This window comes from Colobus angolensis, unplaced genomic scaffold (assembly GCF_000951035.1).
Source record: "Colobus angolensis palliatus isolate OR3802 unplaced genomic scaffold, Cang.pa_1.0 Scaffold42, whole genome shotgun sequence".
Classification (NCBI taxonomy): Eukaryota; Metazoa; Chordata; class Mammalia; order Primates; family Cercopithecidae; genus Colobus; species Colobus angolensis.
The window spans coordinates 10,280,607-10,306,364 of record NW_012117599.1 but is presented as its reverse complement, the minus strand read 5'-3'; the positions used below and the strand labels follow the sequence as shown (position 1 = coordinate 10,306,364).

Genomic DNA, 25,758 nt, shown 5'->3' with positions numbered 1-25,758 from the left:
CTGCATCCTATTTGATGAGTAGCCATTAAACTCCTACTACACATAAGAGGATGGCAATGGGAAGATGCCTGGGGTGATGAGATCCTAACCTCAGGGCTTTCCCAAACTCAGAAAATTAACAACCCTGGACTGGGAGGACGTTTGTGTTTACTCTCTCTGTTCCTCCTCGGCGCCTGGAAGCACCTAAATGCACCTGGCACTTAGAAGGCCTTCAGTATCTGCTGAGTGGCCAAATGAGGGCCAAATAGGAGTGTGTACAAAATGTTAGGACCGCTTATCCTCAGAAAACACTTCCATAGAAAGAATCCCCTGCTCAGTAACTTAAAGTGAGTGCTCATGGTCCAGTATACTGTTTTAAAGTCATCCGCTGTTGATTCAGGGCTGACTTACACACAATTACCGAAGGCCAGCTGTATACAGGCACAGGAGAGCCTGCCCACCAGGTGCCTAGAGTATAGAAGGGAGACGTGGTAAGTGCTGAGAAAGGATGCACTCCCGTTGAAGTTAAGCCGCACTGCAGGCCACTGTTTAACCTGTCTGGGTTTGCTTTCATCATCATGACAAGGGAGAGGTTGGACTGAACCTTAGGACTTCTTTCAGACATGTGATTATTTGATTTTTGTGACTAGCTCTTCCTCAAACGAAGGTTGAGAACATACTGTTTATCAAAACACATGCATCCTTAGTTAGGTGTGGTGGCGCATGCCTGCATTCCCACTTACTCAGAAGGCTGAGGCGGGAAGATCGCTAGAGACCAGACTGGGCAATATAGGTCACTTGGAAAAAAAAAAAGCTTCACATGCACTCTCAACTCCAGACCCTAAAAGAGGTATTCCAAAACCACGGGGATAGATAGAAAAGAAAAACAGCTCAGAGCAGTATGGGCCATGTGAGGTATGCAGAATTTATCGAGCCACAGCGACATGAGCATGGAACTAAAGTCATGCCTGCCGTGCCCAGAGCCAGTTCTTTAAAGGCATTTTGTTTCTGCCCAGCTGCCTTACCCAATTATCTTTTTCCTGGAAATGTTGATACAAAAACAATGTATAGCCAATCAGTAGCTTATGTTATTTTAATGTAAATTCTTGGTAACTTAGAAACTGCCTCTTCCTTTAAAAGCCCACTTGTCACTGCTGCTGATGGGAGCATATATTCAGGGCAACTTGAATCAATGTTCTTGGGTTGCAGTTCTCAAACTTGGCCTGAATAAAATCTGCCGATCCTGTTTTTACTTATTTTGTGGTAAGATTTAATTGTTTTGAAAACAAACTGTGCATTTAGTTGTCTTCATGACATAAGTTAATTTTCTTTGTAAAATTTAAAATATTGGTTAAAATTTAAGATTCCATCCATTGGAATTCCTGAAAGTTGTGGACTTAAACATTGACTTTTTTCTTTCTCTTACAGCTGTTTGGGGCAACTTCGTTAATATGAGGTAATTGTTTTTAATTACTTGGGTACTGTGGTTGGATTTTATAGACACATTTCAGTTGGTACATATATACCATGAATGTCATGGTTTAATTAAAAGTATATTTTAAAAACAAAACTGGGTTCTTGCTATTCACGTATCTGAGCTGTCTCTTTTCTCCTATCGGTATTCTCAAGGAATGCAGCTGATTTTAACAATTACCAAGTAAAGCCCACAAGTAAAGCAATGGTCAGCTACCCCTCCCTTCCCTTCTTATGTAGATAATAAAGGGTTGACCCTAGCTTATGTAAATTGTATTTCTGGGTGGCTTGAGCAAGAACAGAGGGGCTTTTGCAAAGCCTTTTGAGAAGGGAGCTGTCTTCGGGAAGCCATGGCTGGCCCGTGACTCCAGGGGGCCAGCTAGTGGATATCGATGCAGAGACCACCTATTTAGTCCAGTGTTAGGCCTGTATGCATCGTGTGTGCTTCACAGGGCAGGAGGCACTCTTGTAAAAATAGAATCCTTGGGTTATCTCTTCACCAAATTAAACAAAGAGCCTTTAAAAAAAATCAGCAGAAAGAAATAAGCATTTATTGTAAAAGCAAATTTGGTACTGTTAATCATTTTCCATGTAAAGGAAAATTTGCTCCCCTTGGTATGTTGTGAGAATCACTGTTGTGATGATTAGGTTGGTATTGTAATGTAATGCGGCTGCACATGTCTACCAGGGTAAAAGGTTACTATGCCCTCAGGAGACTTTACATGTGGAGTTGGGTTTTGCAAGGTGGGTGGGACAGTGTCGATTTGATTCCTACCACCAGGGCATGTCTGTGTCTCCTGACAAAGGCTGCTGTGTATGACTAGGTGGGGTGCTCAGATCCCATTTAAAGGAGCTCTGTGGTTTTACTTAAAAGACTCCATTTTTGCATTAAATCCCCAGGAAAGTCCAGCAGGCACAAACATATACTCCTACAGACACACTTCCTGCTTCTAATTTAAAATCCTGTGTTGGATGTAGCATAGCAGTGAGATTATTTTAGTTTAGTGGAAATAATCCATTAGGTAATACCGAGCATGTTCATAGATGGATTTAAGGGGATTCCCTCCCTTTGGTTGTCTTTTCCTCTGGTGCATCCCTTCTGGAGGGAATTGTACACGTGACTGATAGTTGAGCCTGAGACGGAGGTGGTCTGCATCCTTTGGGTTATGTTAGGGTAATTTATTCAGAAACAGTCTTGAAGTCACAAAGCCTTTCAGTTGATCTCAGTTTTATAGCTTTCTACTCAACAGGTCTATCCAGGAAAATGGTGAACTAAAAATTGAAAGCAAGATTGAAGAGGTTAGTCTCTTTTCTATTTTTGTATCTATTTTGTCTGTGTGCTTGTCAATTTTGCTTCCTTTGCTCGTGCTGTCATTCTTATTGTGGCAGCTTGATGCTGTTCTGTGATTCCGAAACCATGTCTCAAAAAATTACTCCCTTATTTAAGAGGACATGCAATCTGTTACTGTTGGTCCATTTTTGACTTATTAAAACAAGTTCTACCTCAAAGGCAAAATGGATTTAGACTTTTACATGACTTTTCAGGTAAGTGTTTTTTAGAGAAAGGGAAGTGATTGCCTTTGGGAGACAGAGATGAGTACCAGCATCCTCTCACTGGCACAGATGCTGAAAAGATAAATGGCCACCAATCAGATGCTAGGCCAACAAATGTAAAGAGCATCCACGTGCACAGATGGAGACGTCGCACACCCACCCAGCTGAAGGCTAGCACCTATGCTTGTTTATGCACTTCCTATTGAAATACATGTAGATACAGCCAGACCACTGTAACATAGACTGTGGGGGAGAGGATGGGGAATTACTTACTTTGGATCTGAAGCCAAATAAGGGAGTCCTGGGAAGCCCTTGGGTTGCTGTCTTTTTCCCCGAGTCCACAGTGTCTACAGATGTGGATGTGGGTTGACTCACAGCCTGCAACTATGTGCTGCAGCTGGTAACATGAGTATACACAGTAATTGCAGAAACAAGATGTTAAGCTTTTGTGGGCCATGCTTAGGGGATTCTTCCTAAAAAGAGATGGATAGTGTTGATCTGTTTTTATGAACCTGAAACACCTTTTACATTCTTCCTAGCTTAGGTGAGCAAATACATTAATTGTCTCAGAAACTGAGGCATTTATGACGTAAGAGTTCAAATTGACAGTTTATCTCTTCAGTTCTAGCATTGTGACGCAAGTGGTGTATCGTAATTTCAAACCGGAAGTTAATTTGTAGAAGAAATTAAAACCTGTTTTGCCTTATCTGAAACATCAGAATGGGGTGAAAGGAGTTGAGAACTGTGTTTTTGCTTTAAAACTGATTTTTGTTATTGTTCTAGATGGTTGAACCACTAAGAGAGAAGATCAGAGATTTAGAAAAAAGGTATGTGTACTTTTTGTCTTAAGGTCAATAGTTAAAATTAGTTTGTCTCAATTGAATAATTAATTCTCAGTTTGTTTTCTCCAAACTCTACCAACCTAAATAAATGTCTACATATGCATTTCCCCCGCTTTCAGTCTAATACCCAGATAGAATATTGGGAGAAGAGTCAATCTAGATGTGTTAAGATCTTCCTTGTTCAAACTCTGAATGTCTGAATTTCTGCAAATTTATTACATAGAAGTTGAGGCCAGGCCTCACATTTTCCTTTAACTTCTGCATATATTGATCAGTTGGCTAGAATTCCAAAACAGGAGGACAGTCCTGTGGGCCTAAAACATAGTACCATATGCAAACACCACAAAATAAGAATGTGGAGCCTGTGGTGTGTCATGTGTAGTCATTTGGCTGCTTTTGTCACCAAAGTTCATGAGGTTTCCAGAATTTAGTCCAGGTGAAGTGGGGGAAAGAATTAATGGAATATGATAGAAACATTTATTTGAGTCAGATTCCAGAGAGAACCTCTCTTCACCCTTTGGGGCACTATTGCCCTCAGGTTCTCTCTCAGGCACTCCCAAGGCCGCTGAGCCTCAGGCTCTGGGACTTTCCTCTTGCACGTACTGTATTCGGAAAACATTGTCTGGAGTAGCAGTTGAGTCTTTAGAAATTTTAAAAAGAAAAATGACAGCATTTATTAAAGTTGATGTGATTTTTTTTTCCCCTTTCTTGGGATGAGTTTGGATGATGTGTGTCAGCATTGAATGAGCCTTTTATCAAGTCCAGAACAAAAATGAAGAAATGAAGAGCAGTTTTTCTTTGATTTTCATTAAATGATCAAAGGGAAATACGATTGGAGAAGCATCATTAAACAAAATGTGTCATTCACTTTCTTCTTATCCTCAACTGAGCAGTCAAGCAAACTGTTAATTTCAGCACTTACCAGAACAAAAGTTGTCAGTAATTTTTAACAGATTCCCTTAGTAATATAAGATTGCTACTTGTACTTTAAATTTTTTTTGCTGTGATTTTGTGCTTCAGTTATACAGCTTGTAATATTTCTTTGGATGGGAGCCAGAAAATCTGCCTTTGATAAGACAGCAGAATTGAGAGATTTTAATTGAAGCTTTTTTTTTTTTAGAAAAATTGGAACGATAAGAAATAACCTAATACACGGTTTATATATTAGTCAAAAAAAACCCAAACTTGTCCACCAGTGATTATTTTCTTTAGATGATAGTATTTATTTATGAAAAGAAAAATGTCTCAATTCGATAACTTCCCTAAGGCAATAGCTTACGAACAAGAGCTCTCAACATGTGAGGATTACACAATCTCTTTGATACCTTTGTGATGTTTTTTTGAGTGTGTGCTTTTAAACCGGACAGAGAAGCACAAATAAGAATTTGATCCTAAGAATTTACTAACACTTTATTCTTGTCAACCTGTGAGACACCTTGAAAATAGGGGCAGAGGGCAAACATTTGCCTCTGGGGCTGCTTGCAGGTGATTCATTCTGGAATGGTTCCGTCTTTCAGGTTGGTCAGCAGGTCCGGTGATCCACATGCCTGCACTACTGTGTCAGAAGGTCAAGCGCAGGCCTGGCTAAAAAAGCGTGACGATAGAAGTTGATGGAACTCCGTCTAGCTTTACTTTTCCTAAGTGTGTGATAAAGATGATCAAACTACCATCTCGACACTGACAATATAAGAATGTGACTGGAAATAGGTTTACTTGATGTGCTTATCACTTTGAGCAAAGTGGCCCCCAAGAACTAAAGATATTTTTGGAAGTTACAGGTTATATTTATACAGGGAAAGAAAGAAGACAGTGTCATTCTAGAATCCTGAGTAAATGGATTGTATGTGGGCTTTTTCTTTTTTATCACACTCCCATTGCTTAATACTTTGATTATATGCCATTTGTTTAATTTTAACTCTGTATCTTTAAATGTTCTTTGAATAGATGGCAAATGATGATAATTTAAATTCTAAGTAAGAATACTACTTCCTGGCTAAACAGTAAGTGTTATCTAGAATGGCATAAAACATTAATAATTAGTAAAGTATTCATTTGGGACTGTAAGAAAAGATTTGTTACCTAGTTCATCCCTCATTCTGCCTCTGCTTGCTGGTTTCTCTCTCGCTGAGGAATGCAGGCCTCATGCCTCTGCCACGTTTTACTGCTTAACCCCTAGTACCTAGTGTAGAATGGTGCTTAATGGAAAGTTCCCAAATAAGAGGATGAGCCAGTACACTGGGTAGGATTTTCACCTACTACAGGTCTTTAAGAAGCCTTGTGGGCCAGGCACGGTGTAATACCAGCACTTTGGAAGCCTCGGCAGGCCGGTGGCTGGAGCCCAGGAGTTCGAGCCCAGCCTGGGCAACATAAGGAAACCTCATCTCTACAAAAAATACCAGGCTGCAGTGAGCTGTGATGATGCCGCTATACTCCATCTGGGGCGACAGAGTGTGAGACCTTGTCTCAAAAAAAAAAAAAAAAAAGGCCTTGTGCCCCTGCCCAGCCCTGGGTCAGTCCAGCAGGTGCTTGGGAGCACCAGGCAGCTGGCTCAGCATGTGGCCCAGCCAACAGCATCCACATGGTCACTGCACTCTGTCGGTCACTGCGCTCCGTCACCCATTACTGCAAGGAGGAAAACAGGATGACATGCATACTGAGGAGGACCCCACAGGCACCCTCCCCTTCCTGTTGCTTTCAGCTTTGTATGTGTGGCTTCTCACAGGAAGAAGTGAGGAGTATAAGATAGTTTTTTAAAAGTTTAATTACTGGAACGTATACATATGAAATCTAAAACTCGGTTGCTACGTACTGAAGAGAAACAAAGCAAGAAACTCAACCATTTTTCGTCTTTTAAATTAAAGGTGTCAGCACGCTGCATTTGAAGTCTTTTTTAGTCCATCTTACGCCCGTCACTGCGTGTGTCAGGCAACCATGCCTTTGCTTCAGTTCGATTTCTTTGAAGTACATTTCCTGTAATAAAACGGTTTGGCCGTTTCCTCTTGGTATAAGTAGCACACCACATTTCATTTTAAGCTTTCAGATAGGGACTATTCTAAGCTGACAGCTTGGATTAACATTTGTTTCCGTGGCCCCGGATGCACACTCCACAGTCCTGCGCCTCCGCTCCTCACTGAATTGGTTTCTCTCCCTGCACCTCGTTTTCCTGTATGTAGCTATGCTCTCCCATTTCTATGCGGTCCTGACTCTAAAATCATATACACAGTAGAGAAGGAGCCCTGAAGGTGAGTGAGGGGAAGTTACGAGTCGGAGACGACACCAGCATTTTCACAACCCAGTCCGGAGGAGCCACGGTGCTTGTGAGCAGTCACGGGAAGGAAAGAGGGTCTCAGCTGTGCCACGGCGCTGGGTGTGCCGCTCGGGGATTGAGGCTGAAGACCTGGATATCGTGAGCTCAGAGAAATGCGGACAATTGGAGCGGTGTGAGAGGCGCACACAGATAACTCTGAGATTTACAGTGTCGTCCCCCAGCTGAGTTGGTGAGGGAAGAGACGGAATGACAAGAAGTGTTACTTGGCAAACAAGACATCTGTGCTGCTCCCGCCAGTCTAACAGCATCGCTCCTGACTGAAGGCAGAACTTGCACCTGCTCCCCGGCTACATGGGTAACATTCCCGAGGCCCTTCCTATGGGCGGCAAGTACTAAAGACACTCCACGAGCTCACAAGGGGAACCCTAGGGTTCCCACCTATGCTCTCAGACTCGCCCATCTGCTTTTGCAGTCTGCAAGGGGAACTTGAGCTTTTGAGACTCTGGAAGTTCTTAATGGGGGAATTCGTCTGCATTGTAATAGCCCTTTTACTCCAATTAAAGCATGCTCCTGGCTTTCTGGAGATGAGAAACCCCTGCTTCAGGGACTTCTGTCTAATGACCCTTCGTATTCCCTTCAGTTCAGCGACCATTAAGGAAGTGCATTCTGTATCCTATATTGCTGTGTCTGTGCTGGGGACAGGGCAGGGATGGACCTGGCCCAACCTCTCCAATTAGGGTAATGACCATAAAGCCGATGTCTCAGATTTTATTTAAAGCACTTTTGTTCCTAACTGAATCACTTTAAAAATGAATATTTTGGCTCTGTGTTTATTACCTCTCACTGGATGTTTTATATTCTCATCACACTGCCCTGCTCCTGGGACATCCGTGTGGGCTGGGGACCCATGGCACCTTAGGGCAGCAAGAGGGCATCAAAAGATAAGTGAGACTTAAGATGGAGTCAAAGCAGACCCACAGGGACAGAAGATGCTGATGCTCCATTGTTTTACCAGGGACGCTGGTCAGAAAGAGGATGCTGTGACTGTGAAAATTCCCAGAGCAGGAGACAAAGTTTCATTAATATCTTTTCTCACTCTTGCGGGGCGGTCCTCGCGCGTTGGGCCTGTGACTTCACGAAGCTGCTTTCTTCCACCTGGGCCCTGGTACAGTGCCTAGAGAATGCCATGCTTATAGTCCGGTGGGTTCTTCTTACCCACTGCCCTGAGAAAACCAAGGCACTGAGAGCAACAGGTGTTACAGCCAAGAAAGAGTTCAATCGCAGGGCCAGCCACCTGTGAGAACGGGAGCAGTTTCTCAGATCTGCCTCCCTGAGAACTCGGAGGCTTGGGTTTTTAAGGGTAGTTTGGTGGGCGGGGGCTGGGGAGCTGAAACAATTGATTGGGTGGATGTGAAATCATGGGGGTGTCGAAACTGTCTTCACGCAGCCGAATCATTTCATGGACGCAGAGTCTGAGGACCAGGTGACATCTCTTCGTCTGTATGCCAAAATGCTAAATCTGAAAGATACTTCGAATACCGTTTATTTAGGATTCACAATAGTGATATTATCTGTAGAAGTTGTCGGAGAAGTTACAAATCTTGCAACCTCTGTTTGAGTGACTCTGGGGCAGTAAGCAATATACAGATAAACAAGCTAAGCTGAGCAATGGCAGGTCGTTGTTTATGCTTATTCTTTAGCAAAGTTCAGACCCTACCATAACTCTAACCTTGGCTTAGGAATGTGGCTTCAATCTCGAAACAAGGAGGAGGGTCAGTTTTCCTTGCCTCGACGTTTAACTATAAATTCCTCTCCTAGTTATCTTGGCCTCTGCACTAAAATAAGCAAAAACAATAAAAACAAAAATTTAGCCTGTGAGGTTAGAAGCACGATGGAGCCAGTCATTACAATTTGGCAAAGGCAGTTTCACGGCCATCTTCCTTATGGTGTGGTTTTGTCTGGACTAGTAGAGGTAGTGCCTGTCCTGCTTTAGCAGCTGCTGGAAGCCTGTAGTTCCTTAAGCTTTCGCTTCTCAGAGATAGAATCTCAAGTCATGTCCTTAGCTTGATCCTAAACAAGGATCCGGTTAGATAGCTCTTGACCTCAAGTTAACCAGTGACTCCTTGGTTTCTCCAGCACTCATTCGAGAGTCGAGAGAAGGAGCAAACAATAACAGTCCCAAAACCTGACACACGCTTTGATGATAGACAGAGAAAATATTCAAATGAGATGTTTGACTTTTTCCTTTTGAATCTCTTTATGTTATACAGCTTTACCCAGAAATACCCACCAGTAAAGTTTTTATCAGAAAAGGATCGGAAAAGAATTTTGGTAAGTTTGCACACCTGATTAGTATTTGTAATATTAAGAAACTTTCTTTTTTCATTGAGAGATAATTCACATATCATAGAATTCACGCTTCTCAAAGATACAATTCAGTGGCTTATAGTATGTCCACAGAGTTAGCACTGCATTCTGATTCCACAATATTTTCATCACCCCAAAAAGAAGTCCTGTACCCATTAGCAGTCACTTCCAGTTCCCAGTCCCCTCCCGCCAGCTGTGGGAAACCACTAAAACTACTTTCTGTCTCTATGAATCTGCCTTTTTTGAGCATTTCATCCGAATGAAATAATGTGATATTTGGTCTGTCTTCAAGGCTCAGCTCTAGCATGAATCGTACTCTTCATTCCTTTTCATGGTTGAACAATACTCCATTGTATGGATGTACCACATACTGTTTCCCTGTTTCTCCATTGATGGGTATTTGGAGTTGTTTCCACCTGGAGGCTATCATGAATAATGCTGCTATGAATGCAGGCGTGTAAGTTTTTGTGTGGACGTAGGATTTTCAGTTCTTTTAGGTATACTTAGGAGTGGGATTACTGGATTGTGTGGAAACCATGTGTTCATCTTTTTGAGGAAGTATGAAACTTGGGAGCTGTGGTTTTTAACCTTTTCTGGTTCACAGACCACTTTGATGAATACCCTGGAGGCTTATACCCTAATAGTGCTCTTGTTAAACATCAGTATAAACTCACCAATGAAAGAAAGAAACCCTTTTAACTATTAGGTAACAAATTATGTCCAAAAATATTGCATGTTGCATTTTTTTAAAGTAACAGATTTGTTGAGATATGATTCACATACCATACAATCCCCCCTTAAAATGTATAATTCAGTAGTTTGTAATGTATTCACAGAGTTGTACAACCATTACCACATCCAATTTTAGAGCCCCCTAAGGAAAGCCTATACCCATTAGCAGTCACTCTCCATTTTCCCCTAAGGCCTGCCACACCCCAATCCCTAGGCAACCATTAATCTGTTTTCTGTCCATGTAGATTTGCCAATTCTGAGTATTTTATATAGATGGGATAATGCAATATTTGCCTTTTGTGACCAGCTTTTCTCACTTAGCATGTTTTCAGGTTTCATTCATGTGATAGCTTGTATCAGTAGTTAATACATTTTTATTACCAAATAATTCATTATGTGAATATACCACATTTTATTTATACAGTAGGACCTCCATATCTATGGATTCAGCTAACCATGAATTGAAAATGTAGTTAGGCCCACAGTGGTTATGTCTGTACTGAATATGTGCAGACTTTTTTTCTTGTTATTATTCCCTAAATAATACAGTATAACATTTTTACATAACGTTTACATTGTATTAGGTATAATTATCTAGAGATGATTTAAAGTATACAGGAGGATGTGTGTGGGTTACATGCAAGTACTACACTATTTTATGTGTGGAACCTGAGCATCTTCGCATTTAGGTATGGGGGGTGGGGTGCAGTCCTGGAACCAATGCCCCGTGGATACTGAGGGACGACTGTACATTTGTTATATGTGTTATAGGGTGACTCTGTTTAACCTTTCGAGGAACTGCTGTTTACCAGAGCACCTGCACCATCGTACATTTCCACCAGCAGTATATGAGGGTTCTAGTTTCTCCACATCCTCAACACCACTTCTTACTGTCTGTCTTTTTCATTGTAGCCTTTCTACTGGGTGTGAAGTGGTATCTTTTTGTGGTTTGAATTTGCATTTCTCTGATAGCTCATGGTGTTGAGCATCTTTTTGTGTGCTTATTGGTCATTTCTATATCTTCTTCGGAGAATTTCTATTAAATATTTACCCTGTTATTTAATTGGGTTATTTTTCTTTTCATTATTGAATTGAGTTCTTTATGTATTCTTGATTCAAGCTTCTTATCAGGTATGTTGTTTGTAAATGTTTTTTCTCATTCTGTGGGTTGTCTTTTTACTTTCTTGCTGGTGTTCTTTGAAGCACAAATGTTTTAAAGATGAAGTCTGTTTTTTTCTCTTTTGCTGCTTGTGCTTGGGTGTGTCATATTTAAGAAATCATTGCCTAAACTCAGGACACAAAGATTTACTATGTTTTTTTCCTAAGAGTTTTATAGATTTGGTTCTTAAATTTAGGTCTGTGATCCATTTTGAGGTAGTTTTTGAATAGGGTATTATGTCATCATTCTTTTGCATATGGCTGTTCAGTTGTCCAGCACAGTTTGTTGAAAAGACTATTTATTGCCCAGTGAATTTGCCTGGCACCCTTGTTGAAAATCATTTTACCATAAATGTACAGTCAAGCATCACTTAACAATGGGGATACGTTCTGAGAAATGCATTGGTAAATGTTTTTGTTGTTGTTCTGTGAGCATCACAGAGTGCACTTACACAAACCCAGATGGTACAGCCTGCTACACCCTTAGGCTGCATGGTATGACCTATTGCTCCCAGGCTACAAATCTGTACAGCATGTTGCTATACTGAATACTGTAGGTAGTTTTAACAAAGATAAGTATTTGTGTTCGTCTGTATAGGCCACTTACCACAAACGGAGCTTGCAGGACTAGAAGTTGCTCTAGGTGAGTCACTGAGTGAATCCCTTATAATTAACTCATTTCCTATTTGGTACCTTTCCCTTCTCTTTCCCTGTGGAATCCATTTACTATCTGGGGTCACTTGCTTTCAGCCTGAAGAACATGCTTAGTATTTCTTGTGTGGTAGGTCTGCTAGCAATGAGCTCTCTCATTTTTTGTTTATCTAGGGATGTCTTAGTTTTGAAAGTTAGTTTTGATTGTATATGAGATTGTTGACTGCCAGTTTATTTTTACACTTTAAATATGTTGATAGAGTTTGGATATTTGTTTCAGCCTCCCAATCCCATGTTGAAATTTGATCTCCAGTGTTGGAGGTGGGGCCTAGTGGGAATTATTTGGGTCATGGGGACAGATTCTTCATGAATGTCTTGGTGCACACCCCACTGTAATGAGTTCACACGAGATCTGATTGTTAAAGAAGAGTATGGGACCCCCTTCTCCTCCCTCTCTTGCCATGTGACATGCCTGCTTCCCCTTAGCCTTCTACTAGGATTGAAAGCTCTCCAAAGCCATCACCAGAAGCAGATGCTGGAGCCATGCTTCATGTACAGCCTGCAGGACCGTGTGCCAAATAAACCTCTTTGCTTTGTAAATCACCCACCTTCAGGCATTCCTTTATGGTAGCACAAAATGAAGTAATACGTGTGCCATCCACTGCTTTTTCCATTGTTTGTTGTAATGAACCAGCTGTTAATCATATTGGGGTTCCCTTATATGTGACAAGTCATTTTTCTTTTTCTGCTGTATGAATTTCCTAGGACTTGTGTAACAGTTACCACCATCTGAGTGGTTTAAAACAACAGAAATTTAATCCCTCGCAGTTCTAGAAGATAAAAGTCTGAAATCAAGATGTCAGCAGGGCCATGCCTGTGTCCCTCTGAAGGCTCTGAGGGGAATTTTTCCCGTGCTTTTCTCCCAGCTTCTCTTACTGCCAGAAATCCTTGGTGTTCTTTGGCTTGTAGAGACATTACTCTAGTCTCTGCCTCCAGCAGCACGTGGGTCCTTGCGTGCCTCTAGTATTGGATTAAGGTCCCACCCTAATCCAGTAAAACCTTTTCTTAACTAAATACATCTACAGGGGCTTTATTTTCAAATAAAGTCACATTCTGAAGCTGTGGGACGGACATAAACTTTGTAGGACAGTATCCAACCTAGTACAGCTATTTTCAAAATGTTATCTTGTCTGTCTTTGGTTTGTGGGATTTCTAGAATGATGTATCTGTGCGTCTATTTTTGTTCGTGCTCATCCTAATTGCAGTTCATTGAGCTTCTTGAATATATACATTCACATGTTCATCAATTCTGGGGAGTTTTAAGCCATTATTTCTTTGAATATATTTTATATTCCTTTCTCTTTTCTGATACTCCCAGTGCAGCATGCATGTCGACGCACTTATTGGTGTCCTGTATTTGTCTGAGGCTCTGTGTAGTTTCCTGTATTTCCTGTGATCTTGGGGTTGCATAAGCCCTTTCAGTCCAAGTTTGCTGATTCTTTAGCCTAGTTCCAATCGACTGTTGAATCCCTCTGTTGAATTTTTAGTTTCAATTGTGGTATTTTTCAACTCCAGAATTCAATTTGTTTCTATTTTGTAATCTCTCTTTATTATCTATATACTTCTTTAAGTATGGTTTCCTTTCGTTCTTTGAACACTTGCCATTACTTTTAATGGCAAAAATTGCAATTACTTTTGCACCAACCTAATATTTACGGTGTTTGCCTTGGTGTCTTTGTTATATCCAACACTGGGGATTTCACACAGACAGTTTTTATTGCTTGGTTTTTTTTCTGTGTATGGGTCACCCATTTCTGTTTCTTTGCATGTCTCGTAATTTGATGTAGAAAACTGGGCATTTTAGGTAGTATATTGTAGCGCTTCTAGATACTGTGCCCTTATCCCAACCCCCACCTTCCCCAACTTGTTTTATTTTATTTACTTGTTTGTTTGTTTAGTGACTTGTCAGGTCTACTTTAGTGAAGTGTTTCCTATTCCCTCCCCGCCACTCCAGTGTGAAGCTTTAACTGTTGATCCTTGGAGGATGTAGCCTTGGCCACACCCCCTGGGATGATGGTGGCTCTAACAGGCTCATGTTGACAGTCTCTTTCCCTGATTTCTCTATTAAGCCTGTGCAGTATCTCACCCAGCTGTTAGGCTGCAGGAGTTGCTAGCTCATTGCTTTATTTTTCAACAATGCTGTGCGTTTTAAATTGCTCTTCAGCCTGATTCAGTTAAATTCTGTCCTCTTGGCAGGGGTAGATTTTAGACCAGTCTTTGAGATTTGTTCTGACCCCAGAAGATTTCTTAAGTGTCCTCTCCCTGGTTCTTTCTGTTAAACAAGCTGGCCTTGGATTTAGCTTTTTATTCTCATAGATCTACTGCCTTCTATTTATTGCTTACCATCTGCATCTCCGTTGTTCTTGAGAGCACCCTTATGCTTGAACTTCTCCACTTTCCTTTTGAAATAAAGTCAACTCCCTTTAGGGAGAGCTTTTGAGTACACTGTTTTCAGTACCTCTGTCCCCCAGGAAAACCTCTGAACCACTGCCCTGAAGCTGGGGTGGGAGCAACACCTCTGTTTTATAATCAGGGTGCTGTAGCCACTGATTTTTTTTCCTTGCCCCTCTTGGCGTGTAACTTCTCCCTTCTAAGTAAGTCGGGGCAACCGTGACTGGAATCCTGTTATTCTCAGCCTTCCCTGTCTGGGAAGTACTGCCAAGTGGCCCTTCCTGGTGAGATACCATATCTTTTGAGTGGGGTTCTCATTTTCTTGGCCACACCCAGCACATTCCCCACTCTAAACTGTGGGGATGGACTCAAGTGTTGCATACTCTTGCTGTTCTTACTTAATTTTATATTTTGTCTGTCTGTCTTTCTTTTTTCTTTTTCTTTTTTTTTTTTTTTTTGAGGTGGAATCTCGCTTCATCACCCAGGCTGGAGTGCAGTGGCACAATCTCAGGTCACTGCAAGCTCTGCTTCCTGATTTCAAGTGATTCTCCTGTCTCAACCTCCCAAGTAGCTGGGATTACAGGTGTGCTCCACCACGCCCAGCTCATTTTTGTATTTTTAGTAGAGATGGGGCTTCACCATGTTGGCCAGGCTGGTCTTGAACTCCTGACCTCAGGCTATCTGCCCACCTCAGCCTCCCAAAGTGAATTTTATATTTTCTTGAATACGTGTTACTTCATTTGCTGTACATGCTTAGCACAATTTCCAGAGACTTTTAATGGTTATTTAAAAAAATAATTTGGACCATTTATGGTTGTTTCCTTGGGGAACAGGTCTGTGGAGCACTTTACACTGCAATTCTACAAGAAATGATTTATATATGACCTTGATGTTGAAATAACTAGTACACAGGTTGGTTTGTTCTTTTACCCATCAACTAGGCTGTAGGACTGTGCATCCCTAAAATATTATTGTCACTCCTGAATTGATATTAGACTATTGCCCCATATAATCTCTCTGTTTTTCTGGAAGTTACGTCAAGTCTCTTGCCTTTTTGAGACGGCTTACGTAGCTCTCGCTGTGAACAGACTCTGAAGTCTGTTAATACTTGTATGTCCCTCTTTTGAGGTTATTTCTATTGCCTCAAAAAGGCATATGCATTTGAGCATGAATTTGGAAATACATTAGTGTCTCAAGTAGCATAGAAAAGTTAATTTTTCTAATGTTTTGTTGCCGTGTTGTCAGATTGATCACAAATCTGATAGTCTACTCTTCTTAGTTTGTTTTGTGCCGCTGTAACAGATTACCACAGACTGGGTAGTGTATAAGTAGAAATGTATTGGCTTATGGTTTGGAGGCTGGCAAGTCCAATATCAAGGGATGTGTTCTTGCTGCATCATCCCGTGGCAGAAGGGCAGAGAGTGGGTGAGAGAGACAAAGGGGACCCAACTCATCCTTTTACACATAACCCACTGCCACGATAATGACATAAATTCATTCATGAGGGTGGGGCCCTCATAACCTACTAACTTCTCATTAGGCCTCACCTCCCAATACTGTTGCATTGGGAATTAAGTTTCCAGTGCATGCTTTTGGGGGTACACATTCAAACCCATAGCATTCTGGCTGTGGTCTCTAGAATTTATGTCCTTTTCACATGCAAAACGTACTTATTTCATCCCAATAGCCTGGCATTTTAACTTGTTCCAGCACCAATTCGAAAGTCCAAAGTCTCATCTAAACATCATTTGGGTAAAATTCAAGGCATGATTCATCCTAAGGCAAATTCCCCTTCAACTGTGAGCCTGTGAAATCACAACAAGTTATCTGCTTGTAAAATACAATGGTGGAACAGGCATGGGATAAACATGCCCATTCCAAAAGAGAGAAATAGGAAAGAACAGGGCAACTGGTCCCAAGTAAGTCCAAAACCCAACAGGGCAACAAGATCAAATCTTAATGCTCCGCATCATCTTTCTTGACTCCATGGCCTGAGCCCTGGGTGCACTGGGGTAGGGGTTGGACCTCCAAGGCCTCTGGGAGCCCCAACCCTGTGGCTTTGTTGGTCTCAGTCCACCTGGCAGCTCTCATGAGTTGGAGTTCTGTGCCTGTAACTTCCTCAGGCTGGTGTTACATGCTGGTGGCTTTACACTTCTGGAGTCTTGGTGGCAGCTGTATCACTGCAGTGAGTCTCTGCCTACCCCCCGCCACCTCCCACCCCGCCCCAGGCTATTTGTGACATCCTTTGAAATCTAGGTGGAAGAAGCCATGTTCTCATGGCTCTTGCATTCTGCACACTTGCGGAATTAGAGCACTATGTGGACGCCGCCACCGTTTACAGCCTATATCTTCCAGAGTGGTAGCTTGAGCTGTGCCTGGACTGGCAGGAGCCACAGCTATGCTGGTTGAGGAGCAGAGACTTGTGGCAGCACAGGGCAATGAATGCTGACCTTGAGCACCTCTCTGGAAATGTTGGCCTCAAGGTCCCAGCCTACCTGGAGGATTTCTGAAATGCCTTCAGGGTCTTTCTCCCATTGTGTTAACGGACAGAACCTGGCTTCCTTCTAGCCATGCTAATCTGTGTATCAAAGTGTCAGTTGTCTGCACTCTCCCACACTTTTTCATTCTTTATATGGCAAAGCTGGGCATTAAAAAAAATTTTTTTTGTTCTCCTTCCCTTTTAGTTATACAATCTGTCTTTAAACCATTTTTTTTTTATTTTACTCTGTGTAGTTAAAAGAAGTCATGCAGTTCTTTTAATATTTTGCTAGAAATTTCTTCCACCAGATATCCTAGCTCATGGCTTGTAAATTTTGCCTTCATAAAGCCAGAGGACACAGACACATTTCAGCCAAGTTCTTTGCCACTTTGTAACAAGGATAGCCTTTACTCCAGTTTCCAGTGATGCGTTCATTTCCATCTGAGACCTCATCAGAATGGCCTTCACTGTCCGTATTTCCAGTTGTTCTGATCACAGCCATGTTACAAGTAATCTCTAAGAAGTTCTAGACTCCCCCCATGGCTCTTCTCTTCTGAGCCCTCCGCACTGTCTCTTTAACCCTCCATTCACAGAAGTCTAGGCTTTTTCTGGCATGCACCTCCAGATTCTTCCAGCCTCTACTCATTACCTAGTTCCCAAGCTTTCTCCACATTTTCAGGTGTTTGTATAAGCAACCATCCCACTTCCCTAGTACCCATTTTCTGTCCTAGTCCTTTTTGTGCTGCTAGGACAGAGTACCTAAGACTGGGTCATTTATAACAGAAATTTATTGGCTCATGGTTCTGGAGGCTGGGGAGTCCAAGATCAAGGGGTTGTGATCTGGTGAGGGTCTTCTTGCTATGTCATCACATAGTGGACGGGTAAAGAGAGGGCAAGAGAGAGACCAAAGGGACTGAACTCATGCTTCTATGTGGAACACGCTTCCACGATAACAAACTCACTCCTCTGATAAGGGAATTAGTCCTTTTACTTCACCTCATGGCCTAATCACCCCACCTTTTAACACTATTACACTGGGGATTAAATGACTAAAACATGCTTTTGGTGGACACATTAAAAGCACAGCGGCACCGATACATGAATGCTGCAAAATCTTGCCATGAATTTTATTATGTACACGTGGAATGATCTTCCTGTCGATGCTGAGTATTACAGAATTTATTTTGCTTTGCACATCACCACAGCAAACAGACTTAGTTTTTTTCCCCATCACCTGCCATTTCGTAGGTTAAGCACATTTCCGAGGCATTTGGCCTATGAGTCTGGTATATTGTTGCTATAACTTGAAGCCTTTTCAGCAAATTGGTAAATCTTAGAACAGCTTCAACAGAAAGAGGAGGCTTGCTTTGAAATGCGTTTTTTGATTTTTCGCTAATTTACTAAGCATCACGAGTTTGAATGCTGACCTTGAGCTAGACCACTTTAGCTGCCTATTGGCACCCACAAGAGCGAGCCAGAAAGCACAGAGACAAACCCCTATACTAGAAAGCCATGCAAAGCCGTGTAAATTCTAATCCATCTCAGTGTAAAAGGTCTTACTTCTTTTCTCCTATTCTCTTTTGGGTATTAGCTCCTTGTTATTCAAAGAGTATCCTTGGGTTTGGTGATTAGTGTCCCTGATAGAGCTTTGTAAGTGCTAAGCTTTCACCAAACTTGTTTCTATTTGAAACACTTGCCTAGTGGGCTAACATTGATTAGGATAAAAAATTGCATAACCATCCAGCTATGTTATGTAAATCTTAAGTATTTTAGGTAGAAGGAAATTACTTCAGAAAAAAAAAATTCCCATGCATTTTAGTCAAGCCAAGGTGCTTCCAACAATTTTACGTCAGTACTAAGACTAGTGAGATGTTGGAGATAATCATGTATAGTTTAATATGCTGCATCTCTGATATCTCAGAACTGTCTGCCAGGTATTTTGGGCACAGAAATGATGCTAGAATGCCACTGAACATTTTGTTTTCAGAAATATTTGCATATAGAGAAACAGTTACATTAAAAGGGGTTAAATTTCTTTTTAAAAGTTGCAAATTTTTAACTGTAAAAATCATGGAAAACTTGGAAAAATGCAGTAACATGAAGATAAAATGAAATCTCATCCTGTGAGTTAAGCTCTAGTGGTGAGTCAACTTTGAATTTGTTATTTTTCTGGAAAATCCTTTTTCATAGTCATTGTTCAGGTATAGCAGTAGAATGTGGGAGCTCTTAAGATGAACCACGAACCAGACAAATTGACAGGCAGTAGAGAGCATGTAATTAGAAAGAGTGTAGCTTTCATCTATCCCAGCTAGTGATCTCTGAGGATTTTAGTCAAAGACATAACTTCTCTGGGTGTCAGTTTCTTATCTTGAAGGCAAAGGGGATTTGGAAAATGTTGCTGTTCGTAAAGCCAAATGAAAGCTATCAAGCATGAGGATGCCTGGTCTCACCCATCCTGTCTTAACCATTTGGTTTACATTTCATCAGAGCATATGTAATATCTATGTGGTGGTTAAGGGATGGTTATTCTTGAGGTTGGCCTTGTTAACTGAAAAACCAAACTCTGAAATATTTTAGAGGTTTATTATGAGCCAGTATGAGTAACTGCAGCCCCGGGAAACAAAACCAAGAAGCCTTGAGTAACTGTGCCTGAGGCAGGCGGATTACAGTTTAGTTTTATACATTTTAGGGAGGCAGAAGTTACAAGGAGGTATAAATCAATTTATAGGGCTTTTACATTGGTTTGGCCCAAAAAGACAGGCTATTTTGAAATGGGGGCTCATAGGTACAGGTGGGTTAAGAGATTATGTAATTTATTTTATTTTATTTATTTTGAGACAGGGTCTCTCTCTGTCACCCAGGCTGTAGTGCAATGGCACAATTGCCGTTCACTACAGCCTTGACCTCGCTGGCTCAGAGAATTTTTACTTTGTAATTGGTTAAAGGCGTAAATCTTTGTGTAAAACTTTGGAGTCAGCAGAAAGGAATCTAAGTTGTGACAAGGAAGTCTGTTCACCAATACACTGGGTCAGAGTGACCTGGAGGGATGTGACTTAGCTCCTGTCTGGCACGACCCTAGGTCCTGTGTATGATCTCTGTTTTAACATTAACGTTGGTCAGTTGTGTCTAAACTCCAAAAGAGAACGTATAGTGAGGCATGCCCAATCTCCTTTCACATCATGGCTGGGAACTCAGCTTTTCAGATTTCTCTGGGGTTTCCTTTGGCCAAGAGGGAGTTCACTCAGTTGGGGGGACTTAGGATATTTATTTATTTGTGAGACAGCGTCTCACTCTGTCACCCAGGCTGGAGTGCAGTGGTGTGATCTCAACTCACTATAACCTCCACCTCCTAGGTTCAAGTGATTCTTGTGCTTCAGCCACCATAGTAGCTGGGATTATAGGCGTGTGGCTAATTTTTGTATTTTTAGTAGAGATGGGGTTTCACCATGCTGCCCAGGCTAGTCTTGAACACCTGGCCTCAAATGATCCACCCACCTCGGCTTCCCAAAGTGTTGGGATTACACGTATGAGCCACTGCACCCAACCCAGATTTCATTTTTAGTTTATAGCCTCCCCTTACTTCTCCTCTGCCATTTTTGATCTTTTTCATCCAGGTGACTTCTTTTTTTTTTTTTTGAAATGGAGCCTCGCTCTGTCACCCAGGCTGGAGTGCAGTGGTGTGATCCACTGAAACTTCTGCCTCCTGGGTTCAAGTGAGTCTCCTGCCTTAGCCTCCCAAGTAGCTGGGATTACAGGAGTGTATCACCATGCCCAGCTAATTTTTTGTATTTTTAGTGGAGACGGGGTTTCACCATGTTGGCCCGACTGGTCTCAAACTCGTGATCTCAAGTGATCCGCCTGTCTCGGCCTCCCAAAGTGTGGGATTACAGGCGTGAGCTACCACTCTGGCCAAATTGAGGTGGCTTTACTCTCTCACCCGTGGTGAATATTTCATCGTGTGTGAGATTTCATTTATTTTAAACAGGAGTTTCATGGAGAATTACATGTTTTAAAACCATAGACCTAGGAGTTTGTGTACCTTTTATTTTAGGTAGAAAGGATTGCTGTCTTCCTGTTCTTTCAGTTTGAAACAGAAGGGTGAAATGAATGAGAATTTTGGTGAAGAGAAGGCAGAGTAGAGAACAGGATACAGCAGGCTAGAGAATCAAGTTGCGCGTTGTCAAGTCTGTTTTCTGAGCCTATTCTTTTCACTCCCACTGCCTATAACCTTCCCCCAGATGAAATTCCCTTTATCCTCCTCCAGTTACACCATTTAATTGGAATAAAATACCTGTGTTCAACTTAAAAGTAGTTTTCAAGCGCAGTTGACTTTTCACCTTTGCAGGGGTCTAGGTTTTGTTATTACTGAGTTCCTGTCAAGACCCCTCACAGCCGCCTCATTGTGCTCTGTGGCTGGGAGTGGATACCACACTGTGTTCACGTCACCACTCAGAAATTAACCACACAGTGGACTTAGGCGTTTAGAGCTTTAGTCTACAAACAGCATGTATTGCTCATTAATTTGTTCTCATAAACAATTTAAAAGATACTCGTTTTTCATGCGGTTTTTGAATCTCAATTAAGTATTAAGTTTTTTTTTGTTGTTGGTAGTTCACCAAATCTCTGCATTTTGCTGATCGTTTTTTCTATAAAGTAATTTTTAAAGTTCTCAGCAGTAATATTAAAGCCATGTGAGCTATGTCCAGCATCCCATTTGTTATAAAACAAGAACCTTTGATTAATGGGAAATTCTCTGTCAGCAAAGACATTTTGAAATTTGTAACTACGATTTTTCTGTATTCTTCCCAGAGTGGGAGTTTGAAATTTTAGGCTGCTTAGGAGTTTAGAGATAGTGTGACCTCTTTGTTCTGCAGTGAGAGTCAAGATGCTACCTTAAAACCTTTGCTGTCTCCCTTCCCCGCCTCGCTCCTGAGTTTTAAGTCGTGGCTACACCAGAGATGTCTCTCCGTGGAGCTGGTCCTCACTGTGTTCTCATGTGCTTTTTCTGGGAATGTTCTGCACACGCTGTCCGGATGCAGATAACCGGAGGCGCAGGGTTCGTGGGCTCCCATCTAACTGACAAACTCATGATGGATGGCCACGAGGTGACCGTGGTGGACAATTTCTTCACGGGCAGGAAGAGAAACGTGGAGCACTGGATCGGACATGAGAACTTCGAGCTGATTAACCACGACGTGGTAGAGCCCCTCTACATCGAGGGTGAGTGAAAACTGCCCCTTGTTATTATTCAGAGCTACGCAGGTGGCCTCGCCAGAGCTGCGGGATCCCTGAGGGTAAGCTGTCTGACTCAGCACGCTGAAAGCTATGCTGGGTTTTATTTTTGAAGTGTCTCAATGTGTATGAGGTGCTGTCCTAGTCTGTGTGGTAACGAGTGGTTATAACAGTGTGAATAGCTGTCTTCTCTCCTACATGGCACCCCTGGTCCTGAACTTCGTGGACCTGTTGAAGTAACTTTCCTGTAGTACACATCTGCTATGATCTGAATGTTGGTGTCCCCCCAGATTCATATGTTGGCATCCCAAGCCCCACAGTGATGGTATTAGGAGGTGAGGCCTTTGGAGGTGATCAGTTCGTGGAGACAGAGCCCTCACAAATGGGATTAGTGTTTTTATAAAAGAGGCCTCGGAAAGCCCCCTTGGCCTTTCCACCATGTGAGGACATGGCGAGAATATATATATATGATCCAGGAAGCAGGTCCTCACCAGCACGCACTCTGCCAGTCCCTTGATCTTGCTAATATGATAGAAAACCAGTGGTTCAATGTACGTTTCTCCGGTTACTAAATGTGGTTAGACTTTAACATGTTAATTCATCAGAGAAATACAAATGGTTTTGTTAGTCCATTTTAAAAATATTCTCTAAGTATGAGTTCTTTGTAATAGGAATGTTAACTGTTGGGCTTGTATTTAGCATTTTTCCCACAAAGGCAAAGTTTTTCCTTTTTCGTTTGATTGAAATTTTATAACACAGTGTCATCTGTTCATATCCCTTTTGCTGTTTCTTCTGTTCTCTTTCTGCTCTAACCATTCCAAGGTTAGATGACTATTTAATCTAATATTTAGAAAGCAGCCATGGTGTTATTTTGTTGGTTGGTTTTTTGCTTCATTTTTAAACATTTAATTATGTAATCTGTTTGGGGTTCATTTTGGAGTGAAGCTGTAGTTTTTGTAAAGTGTAAGAGGCTATGTAGATGATTGCTCAGTGGGCTCACTTTCCTCTCGGACTTCCTCCTGGGATTGCTGTGGGGTTAACTGAGGTCGTGCGTGTGACAGGGCCTGGCAGGCAGATTCTCACAGTTCCCTGCTAAGATGCCCCTTCCCATGGTTCAACCCAAGATGCTAGGTGGTGCTGTCACAGGACTTTGCTGATGGAATCATGGTTATGAACCAGCTGGCTTTAAAACAAGCATGATCCTGGATTATCTGGGTGTGCCCCCACATAGTCACATGCAGCATCAAAGGCAGCAACAGAGAAGGGAGGAGTCAGGTAGAGAGATTGGATAGGAGAGACCACGGGGAGATCAGGCAGAAGGGAGAGGTTTGCAGTGTGCGAGGGACCTGACCTACCCTGGCTGGCTTTGAAGGAGCCATGAGCGGGAGAGTGTTGACAGCCTCTGGAAGCTGAGACCAGCTCCCTGCTGAGAGCTTGTAAGGAGACCTCAGTCCTGCAGCCTCAGGGAACTGAATTTTGCCATCGTCCTGAATCATCCTCTGAAGAAAGGAACACAGCCCTGCTGACACCTTGATTTCAGCCTGGGGCGAGGCAGAGCCAAGAACCAGCTGAGCCACACTGTGCCCGGTCCTGTAGACTTGTCAGATCAGATCGTGAGGATATTTTTTGAGCCTCTAAATTTAATTAGGCAGCAATAGAAAACGACTGTGAGGACTTAGCACTGGGCCCTCATTTCACTAAGTGCTGCCCAAATTATACCTTTTTTTTTTTGAGACGGAGTCTCGCTCTGTCACCCAGGCTGGAGTGCAGTCATTGAGGCGCCATCTCGGCTCACTGCAAGCTCCGCCTCCCGGGTTCACGCCATTCTCCTGCGTCAGCCTCCTGAGTAGCTGGGACTATAGGCGCCCGCCACCATGCCCGGCTAATTTTTTGTATTTCTTAGTAGAGACGGGGTTTAACCGTGTTAGCCAGGATGGTCTCGATCTCCTGACCTTGTGATCCACCCGCCTGGGCCTCCCCTAAAAGATACCTATTAATATTACTACTCTCTTCTTTTTTAGCACATGGCAAGAAATATTTATTTTATGACACTATTGTTCATAAAATTTCAGTACTACTGAGAAGCCAGAACCTAATAAAAATGGTGTTTTAGTAAGTAAATTATCTTTAACTGTGAGCTTTGATACCATAGCTGCTCTAGGCCATTTCCGCCAATTCTGTGACTGTGTATAGGACATGCACACAAACATACACATACATGCAAACACATACACACACACGCCCACACACTGAATGAAGTCATACAGTAAATAATTACTGTTTTGTCCTTTGTTCGGAGTCTTGCATTCCCTCAGTTGGCACGTATGTTGGGAGAGCATAAGATGCTTCTCTGCCTCTGTAGTTTGAAGCCTGTTTTCCACTTTCTCCTTCAGTGGGTCCTCAGCCTTAGCATCAGGTCTTCTGTGCCCTTGATAATTTCCCGTTTGCTGCCCCTCCATCTCTTCCCTCTTTCTGCCCTCACAATGCCCACTTCATCCAACAATGCCAAAATGCACCTTCCTTTGAAGCCCACATGGAACATTCTCCAAGATTGATCATATTCTGAGCCGTAAAGGACACCTCAGCCAACCCGAAAGGATAGAGTCCTATAAAGTGTCCTCTCAGACCAGAGTGGAATTACACTAGAAATTAGTAATAGAAAGATATCTGGAAAATTACAAAAATATTTAGTGATGAAACAACAAACGTCTGCATAACATATGGGACAAAGGAGAAATCTCGAGAGATTAAACATACTTTCAACTAAATGAAAGAATTAGGTTTCTTGTTTATATATTTGATAAAGAATGAGATGGAAGAGAGTCTGAAATATTTTTCTCTTTTCAAAAGAATCTTTTTTCCTCATGATGAAAATAATACGTGTTAAAGAAAATGTAGAAAAGTATTTTACAAAGCAGATAGAAAATTATTTTTAATCTTTCTATAAACTATTGAGGAAGTTGGCTGGGCGTGGTGGCTCACACCTATAATCCCAACACTTTGGGAGGCCAAGGAGGGTGGATCACTTGAGCTCAGGAATTTGAGTCCAGCCTGGGCAACATGGTGAAACCCAGTCTCTACCAAAAATACAAAAAGTTAGCCGGGCATGCTTGTGCATGCCTGTGGTCGCAGCTATTCAGGAGACTGAGGCATGAGAATCTCTAGAACCCAGAATGCGGAGGTTGCAGTGAGCCAAGATAGTGCCGTTGCACTGCAGCCTGGGTGACAGAGTAAGACCTCATCTCAAAAAACAAAACAAAACAAAAAAACCATTGAAGCTAACATCCGGTTGTTTTCCTAAATGTGATTTTTTTTCGAATTAAAAGCATGCTTAATAGGTAATATGGTTATATGGTTCAATTATTTTAAAAAATAAATGGAAAAGATGGTTGGGCACAGTGGATCATGTCTGTAATCCCAGTACTTTGGGAGACTGAGGCAGGCAGATCGCTTGAGTCTAGGAGTTCCAGACCAGCCTGGGCAACATGGCAAAACCCTGTCTCTACAAAAATTAGCCAGGCATGGTGGCATGCACCTGTGGTCCCAGCTACCCAGGGGGTTGAGGTGGGAGG

The 25,758-nt window shown here is 42.1% G+C and overlaps 1 protein-coding gene across 3 annotated transcripts in view; it reads left to right on the top strand.

Annotated features, from left to right (window-relative positions):
• The first annotated feature begins 1,407 nt into the window (after window positions 1–1,407).
• UXS1 (UDP-glucuronate decarboxylase 1) overlaps window positions 1,408–25,758 on the top strand; it is a 63,809-nt gene continuing 39,458 nt past the window's right edge. The window contains exons 1-5 of one of the 3 annotated variants that reach the window (XM_011956633.1): window positions 1,408–1,435; window positions 2,703–2,751; window positions 3,790–3,833; window positions 9,387–9,447; window positions 21,994–22,174. In XM_011956633.1, the coding sequence (XP_011812023.1) occupies window positions 1,431–1,435; window positions 2,703–2,751; window positions 3,790–3,833; window positions 9,387–9,447; window positions 21,994–22,174 (340 nt within the window). In that variant the 5' untranslated portion in view covers window positions 1,408–1,430. Of the gene's footprint in view, window positions 1,436–2,687; window positions 2,752–3,789; window positions 3,834–9,386; window positions 9,448–21,993; window positions 22,175–25,758 lie in introns of all 3 variants that reach the window. The other 2 variants (XM_011956632.1, XM_011956634.1) reach the window with 2 other exon arrangements.